Source organism: Lissotriton vulgaris, chromosome 10, assembly GCF_964263255.1.
Source record: "Lissotriton vulgaris chromosome 10, aLisVul1.2, whole genome shotgun sequence".
Lineage (NCBI taxonomy): Eukaryota > Metazoa > Chordata > Amphibia > Caudata > Salamandridae > Lissotriton > Lissotriton vulgaris.
The window spans coordinates 41847597-41855607 of NC_141698.1; the positions used below are offsets into that span (position 1 = coordinate 41847597).

The window sequence follows — 8011 nt, forward strand, 5'->3', positions numbered from 1 at the left end:
CTTGACACTTCTAGGTAAACTCTGTTTCCCACCTCCAACCTGTTGTAAAGAGATGTCTTACTGCTTAGCAGTTCAGCAGATTACCACTTCAGGTTGGGTGTGAGCTAATTGGACCTCCTAGGATCCCCAAGAGGATAATTACTGTATTAATTGTCCTTGGACTGGCAAATGCAACAGCTCTTATACGTTTTTAATGAAATGCTGTATTAAAATTCTATTTTCTGATTCAAAATTAGAGTACTACAATTTGGATATCCAGCAATTTTGACAATTGTGTTTGCCACCTGCCCCCAGATCCTAATTTTGTGTTCAACGAGATACAGGTTGCTGTTCAGATGATAGCCTTTGTCATGGTCATAGTTGACATGTAACAATTCATGGTGAAAAGCCCTTCTGCTTACATATTCTCACTGGACTTCCTTGTACCTTGACTAATGTGACCTAGTGCAAATAAATTGAGCCAGCGTGGTGTTCATGTTTATAATTTTATACCTTTGAGTGTCGTTATGTGGCATACTCTGACATATCAGTGCCTCCGTAGTAGGTACTGCAGTGAAAGAAGAGAGTAGCATGTTATTTTTGAAGAGCACTTCAGCCAGAGCCCAAGTGTGCAAGTCCCAGAGTACAACAGAGGTCGTGAAGCAGGTATTATGGAGAAACAACACAAGCTGATGGAATTCTCCACAATTTCTTGGTGTTTTGATAGAAGTTGGGGATTCATTTTCCCATTCCAGCCGTCATTGCATTCACTTTCTATTACTCTTCCTCATTTTACTTATGATTGTTGTTGCTCATTAGATGCAATATTACCTAAGCTGCATGTGCTCTTTTTGATTATAAATAATATGGGGCATATTATCAAGAACGGCGATAACATTATAACCCCTTTAGCGGCAGCCGCTAAAGCGGTGATAATGGGCTTGATAATATGTCCTTGTGAATTCCCATAGCAGCCCAGGTTCTGGTGTTAACCTGGGCTTCTATGGGAATTCACAAGGGCAAATTATCAGGCCCATTATCGCCGCTTTAGCAGCAGTTTCCTGCCGCTAAAGCGGTGATCATTTTATCGCCGTTCTTGATAATATGCCCCTATATTTTTAAGTAGTCTGATCTTAAGGTTTGTTTAGAAAAAGAATTTTAGTGCAATAATTTGAAATGAAAATTAAATCAACCCTCCCCATCAGATATTTCTAAGTTCTTTGAAGGAGGCCTTGATGATGGGTGAGTTTTCATCATATTATGACGTTGCATATTCCTTGAAGCGGTCAAGGTGGCACAAAATATTTCCAAGTAGAGGGGAAGCACACAGTTACACTAGTAACTATAATGCAGCATATTGAAATTCGGCATGGTCAGAGTTGAACTAATGGATACTAGCACAATTTTCTCTGCAATAATCCATGCTGAAGCTAAAGTGTTCTAAGTCAAGAGGGTCTACAATAGTCCATTGTGTGGTCTGTGATTGTTGTTTGTGGTCCATCTAACCAACAAACCACAACAGTATTGAATGTTTCTGGAACAATGGCCCCACCCATGGTCTTTAGAATGTATAAAGACAATAAAAATATGTCATTCTAGAACACTAATTGACATTACAAGGGATATCCAGGACTCTTGGACCCTATCCTCTTCATTCAGTGGTGTCTGGTGGAATGTGAGAGCTGTGAGGCAGAATGAACCAACATGTTTTGCTTGGTGAGAAGAAGCTCTTCCATAGGCATTCAAGGAGTTTTATACTCAGGCTTGTCCTAGAATATGCTCAGCATTAATAATAATAATAATAGGAACAGCTACTGTTAGTAATCTGAAAGCATATCTTAATAAACAGATAAAAGCCAATAAAGGAAATTTTCAGACACAAGATAAGTGAACTTTTGCCAACGAGCTATAGCCAAAGGAGAGTTTCACTCAGCACCGTCCCAGTCAGTAACACTCAATTTTCACCCACTCATCCGATATACCCCCTCAAACCATCACCACGTACTGAACCATCCATCATCTGTACTCCATTAATTTATTTATTTAATGCATTTTTATAAAGCGCAGACTTTACTCGAAGGTGTCAGAGCACTGTACAATAGAACCAGTTAGGTTACATAGAGAACTGGTACAGAAATGGAACAAAACAAAAGTAGCAGGCCATTTAATCAAAACGACGCAGGAACAAGAAACACAATCTCAAACACAGCAAGCACAGAATGAACGAACAAAAATATGAATATATATGACAAATTTACAATGGCTAAAGACCTTCTTGGCAAAAAATAGCAGGCCATAGAATCAAAACAATGCAGGCAAAAGGAACACAATATCAAACGCAGCAAGCACAGAATGTATAAAGCTAGCCACCAAAGACCAATAACCAATCTCAAATCCCATTTACATTCTTCCTCAAGGTCCCACAAATTAATCCATGCTGCACATTGAGACCCTTTATTCGTCCCCCGAACCCCCCCCCCCGGATTCATGCCGGCTCTCTTGATCACAAGTTATCCGGTTGGATTATTCGCCGGAACATACGCTGCTTTAGTCAATTCTGAGAGCGCCGCCCTGGTATCCTTACACCACTTCCATTGACGTGGACGTTTAACCTTCGATCTGATCTTACTCCAGCCATTCACTGCTGCCTTCTCCTAAGTGACCCTTCACTGCGGCTCCAAACAAGTGGAATCCATCTCCTGGATTCTCCCCCTTCGCTCCCCCTTAGTGCTTCCAGAGCACTCCTCTAACTGTGTAACCATCGTCCTGATTATGACCTTAAGTTAAAGAGGCTGAAACGCCGTCGACTCGACAACGCTATTCGCGGCAACCCAAGGGTCATTCGCAAATAACGAAATCATGATTTGAGATTGTAAATACTTTCGTTTGATCCACTGTATTTTCGCCGCCTTTCCTAATCACTTGTGTCTCTGCACAGTTTACTTACTGTAACACTCCCAGTGCACATTTGGTTGTTATGGTTACTGCAATTTAGTTGTAATTTGTGCTTCTATATGCAAATAACAACCTTTCCACCCTCACTTGGTCTCCCTCCTCCCCTTTCTGTGCTAGGTGATTGATACACATATTACACAGTTCTCTTGTATGATATACCAGTTGAGACATTGTCTTATTGTTATAATACTTGCCCAGTCTCAGCTGGGATAACGGGTTTACTCCTGTTTCTGTTTACTTAGGCACATTGAATAGAAGCACTGTGCAATGCTTCATTCCATTGTTAAACAATTATAGGTAGTGGCACAGAAGGTTTCTTTACATTGTAATGACATTTAACTACTTTTGAACCATTCCTAAATGTGGCACTATTTACTCAAATTCCTTCAGTGCACTATCAGTTTTAAATAGTCATTACCAAATTTAGAATATGAATGAGTAAAATGCTGCAACTTCTCCTCCAAATATGAAACTGTCCTGAATTTTTCAGTGATGTATTTCTGCATGAAACGTAATTGTTAAGTACAAGTTCCAGCACCTTAAATAAAGTGCATTTTTGCGGAGGCCATTATGAAAGTTTAAAAATCACTGACACCCAACAGCTGTGCCAGGACTGTCTTAACAGCATTATAGGGTCCTGGGCAAAGCAGTGTACTGTGTCCTGCCTACACACCTACTCACAGGAATAAAAATGTTTAACTGAAATTATTTATTAAATTCTGGTCTGCATGGGGCCCCTATTCTCGTGGGGCCCTGGGCAACTGCCCAGTGTGCCCATGCATTAACACAGCACTGGGTTGTGCAAAAATACACTGGCTGCAGAGGGCAGACTGTGTTCACTTAAACATAAACATTGAAGATGGACGGAGGATTTTCTGTGTCGATTGACGTGCCTTACGTGTCACACAGCTTAAGCCAGCATAGCCCTGTGAGAAAATGTTTTGTGGGCTGCAGGCTACATCACTGTGGCAGATTTATTATGAAAATGGAGGGCTTCAAGAGGTAAGCTCATCGTGAGACTCCCGTACATGATGTACATTGGAATGTCAATGGTTTCTCTGTTGCCTGCATATTCTTGGGGAGAGTTTAAAGCAGCCCAGAGATAACGAATTGCATAAATGCAAGGTTAATGGAAAATATTTTCAAATGCCTGGAAATAGTGTGGGTGCACCGCCTGCACTCTAGTGCAGAAACCGCCACTGTTAACATCATTACTTTTGCAATCTAGGAGCATATGTATGAGGAAGTGGTGGAGTGAGGCGTTAGCCGTCATGGCTTAACGCCTGACTCCGCCACTTCTGATACGCAAGGCTGCACCATATTTTCAAGGATATGGTACAGCCCTACATTTCTCCCTGTGATCGTGCTACACTTAGCAGTGTAGCGCCAAAGCAGACACCCTTGCACAATAGTGCAATGGTGTCTGTATGCAGGGGAGGATTGTTTATGTGTCCCTTCCGCACATAAACAATCCTAAAAAGCAGTTTTGCCACTTTTTTCAAACATGAAAGTCACAAAATGACTTTTTTTTACAGATTGTTAATGCACAGGTAGGGGGGCGATCCTGTACATAAACAATCCAAGGCAGCACACATGGGAAAAGCAAAAGCGGTGAGAAATAGTGCATTTCTCCTCATTTCGCCAAGTTAAGACCAGTTTTTTCCTGGTCTTCATTTTGGCACTGCCTCCTACTTACGCTGCCCTTGTACATAGGGAAAAGCATCAAAATCAATGGGTGTTGAGGTGGAACGCCCACCGCAACTCCCACTGCCCACCCCTTTCACCCTAACAATAGCATGAAAGGGGACCTTAATTACAAGGCAGCGTTAAGCCACGTTAAGTGGCTTAATGCTGCCTTGTAAATAAGGCAATGCCCCTATCGCCACCACAATGTCTGAAAAAGTGACATTGTGGTTCCGATAGGGGCTTATACATATGCCCCCTAGTTTCTAATGGTACCAAGAGAATATACAAAAATGTAAAACAAAATTAACCTGAAAAGGAGATTTACATTACTTATTTGATTGCAGTGACCTCACTTCCTCCTTTACATGTTGTTGTTGGTCTTACAAGTTTTGATTTTAGAAAATATAAATACAGCTTTCAGTATTTGATAGCAAATGTATATGCATTCCACCAATGTCTCAAAGGCTCCAAGGACCTCAGGCACAGCACTTATGGGTCAGGACTCAGTCTACCAGATGCCATCGGCAGGGTTCAGCCCTTTTCCACTTGCTACAGGTCAGCTGGGTACTTGAGGAAAAACATCTATTGCAGCTTGATGTGTCCCTGTAGCCACACAAGAGGCCAGACAAATTCACCTTGAAATCAACCTCTTGGTCCTGGGTATAAGTGAGAACATCTCCAGCTCTTCAGACATGTGTCAGACAGTAGGTTCTGCTTTTCTGTTGGTCCAAGGAATGTTATGTTAAAAAGTGAGTGAGGTGCCATCTTTGTAGTTGTCAATGGTTGGGGGTGGCTCCATGGGAAACTGTCCCATTTTTGCAGCACATTCTGTTGGCCTTTCTGCAGACTATCCCAAGCTGAACTATTCTGAGGCAAATCAAAAATGACACAATCTTTCTGCCCCTGAAGGAAATTTGTCTAGCCAGCCATGGGTGTGTCTAGGGAATTGAGCAGTCCCCAGTGCCATTAAAGTGATACTTGATTGCATTTTTACCTCCTTGACCTGCAGAGTACTTTCTTCAGGGCATCCTTTACATGTTTGTTTCTCAAGCTGTAGATGAAGGGATTTAACATTGGTACGGTAATAGTGTACATAACGCTGACCACGCGGTCATATTCCAGGGAGTAACTTGAAGATGGCCGAAAATTTATGAAAATAACTGTGCCGTAGAAGAGGATAACAGCACCTAGGTGGGAGAAGCAAGTCGAGAAGGCTTTCCATCGTCCCTGCTCAGAAGGCACTTTCAGCAGTGTAAAGACTATGAGGGCATAAGAGATGGTAATCAAGATGAATGGGCCCAAAACAACAATGGACCCTTCTGTGTACATAAGAAGCACATACATTGAGGTGTCTGAGCACGAGAGCTTCAGCAGTGGTGGGATGTCACAGAAGAAGTGGTGTATGATATTGGACTTGCAGTAGGACATACCGGAGGCCATGACACTGTACAACAGAGAATGTAATGCAGAGATGATCCATGGCACTATAACTAACACAAGGCAGACTTTCCGGCTCATCACAGTGGTGTAGTGGAGAGGGTTACAAATGGCCACATACCTGTCATAAGCCATAACAGCCAGGAGGAAACTATCCATGTTACCGATGAAAAGATAAAAGAAGAGCTGGGCCACACACCCGCTGAAATGAATAGTCTTGTTCTCAGAAAGGATATTGGCCAGGAGGTTTGGAATAGTTACAGATGTCAGACAGATATCAACTAATGAAAGGTTACAAAGAAAGAAATACATGGGAGTGTGCAGCCGACATTCTGATATAATGATGATGATGATGGCTGCGTTTCCTAGAAGAGTGGTAACATACATTGTTAGAAAGATCACAAAGAGCCATGGTTGTATCTCCGGCTGGTCTGAGAGTCCAAAAAGGATCAATTCATTCGTAAATGTCCAATTCTTCGAGCCCATGTTTGTAACTGGAATCTATGGATAACAAACAAAATACATATCTGATAAGTTTGACACTAAAACTGTCATTGTTTTTGATTAAATTGTCTAAATATTTGGAAATATTACCTTGTTCAAACAACCTCATCCAAATATCTAACGCAAACCTTTGGTGGTTCCACCACTATGGCGGAGGAGCTTCAATCTACTGGTGCTGCACAGCATAGGCAACAGTGAGAACGAAAATGATAATAAAAAAAAATATTATCATTTTCTTTTTCACCGTTCGCTTTGCTGGGTAGCCGAGTCACAGGGTGGGTGCTGGGCCATCCTCCTGAGCTTCAGGAGGAGGAGTTGTGGGTACTACTAAGTGTGGCACTTAGCATTTCTCCACCCCGTGTTGTGCAGCCGGGTGGAGAATAGCCACAGGCTCCCAGACACTATCTACATGGCAAAGCAGGCTGGTCAGACCAATCCTAGTGCTGCTCTCATACTCATAATAGCGCTCCCAGCATGAGAGCAGTGCTGGGATTGTCATCTGGGAGTCTGAGCAGTGTGCACCAGTCGAGGATTGGAAGAGGAGGAAGATGCCCTACATAGTCGCATTGGAAGCAGATTATACTGCTCAAACCCCCTTTAACAACAATAGGGGACATTTTTTGTATTTGCAGGGGCAAAGTTTAGACTGATCAGTCTACCCAGGTGATGTCTTCCTTTTAGCTAGAGGCTCCACACAGGAAGGACAGTTCAGCCAGCTGATTTGAAATGGTGGGTCTGCAACTATAGCCCTGCACCATGAACAAAACTAAAGCAAAGCTTACAATTTATCCTAAGTAGCATCTGGTAATGAGCCAGGAATTGTTACCACTTAGAGTGCAGGACTTCCCAAAGGGCAGGGATGTTCAGAAGGGGTTGCAAAGCACACAGAGTCCTTAGTACTATGCACATTTTTATTTTTAATTTGCCAAGAGTTTTACTATGCAGCCACAGAGAGCTGCAGAAGAATGTTCAAATTTCTGCACCCATAGACAAAAATCAGGATGTAAAACAAAAACACTGCATGTCACCTTAAGACCTGCTATAGGCCCGATTTCCAGTTGGATGGTTATAGAAGTTGAATGCGGCGTTCAGAGGAATCTCTAGTGATGACGAATTCTTAGGCAAAATGATGGATTGTTCATCATTTATTCAATAGCTTTTACTATGTGGGGCTTAATTACTAGTCACTTTGCTGTGCTGCCCTGTGTCAAAAGAAAAGAGCAGAAATTAGCAGTATCTATGAGACACAGTGCATTCCCAGCCTCTTCCACTGCGCTGCACACAACTGTCTGCCTTGCAACAACACAGGCACTCTTCACCATTGTGCAAGGGTGTCTACATTATAGGAATTATTGTTTTTGTGCAGGAAGGTGTCGCAGGGTTTCCGTTCTCTCACAGAACTGTGCACAGAGATCTAGAACCTTGGTGAGTTAGGGTGACCCACAACTCA

The 8011-nt window shown here is 42.4% G+C and overlaps 1 protein-coding gene across 1 annotated transcript; it reads right to left on the bottom strand.

Annotated features, from left to right (window-relative positions):
- Positions 1 to 232: 232 nt before the first annotated feature.
- On the bottom strand, positions 233 to 6543 carry LOC147684503 (olfactory receptor 1f45-like). The gene is made up of 2 exons (XM_086939666.1): positions 5624 to 6543; positions 233 to 284 (listed from the first exon to the last, which is right to left on the bottom strand). The coding sequence occupies exons 1-2, from the start codon at positions 6541 to 6543 to the stop codon at positions 233 to 235; spliced, it is 972 nt and encodes a 323-aa protein (XP_086795792.1).
- Positions 6544 to 8011: the final 1468 nt, after the last annotated feature.

Coding starts and splice junctions, on each gene's coding strand:
- LOC147684503 (XM_086939666.1), bottom strand. CDS start 6,543: ATGGGCTCGAAGAATTGGACATTTACGAATGAATTGATCCTTTTTGGA. Junction 285..5,623: donor CTGAAGAAAGTACTCTGCAG/GTCAAGGAGGTA, acceptor ATCTGGGGGCAG/GTGGCAAACACAATTGTCAA.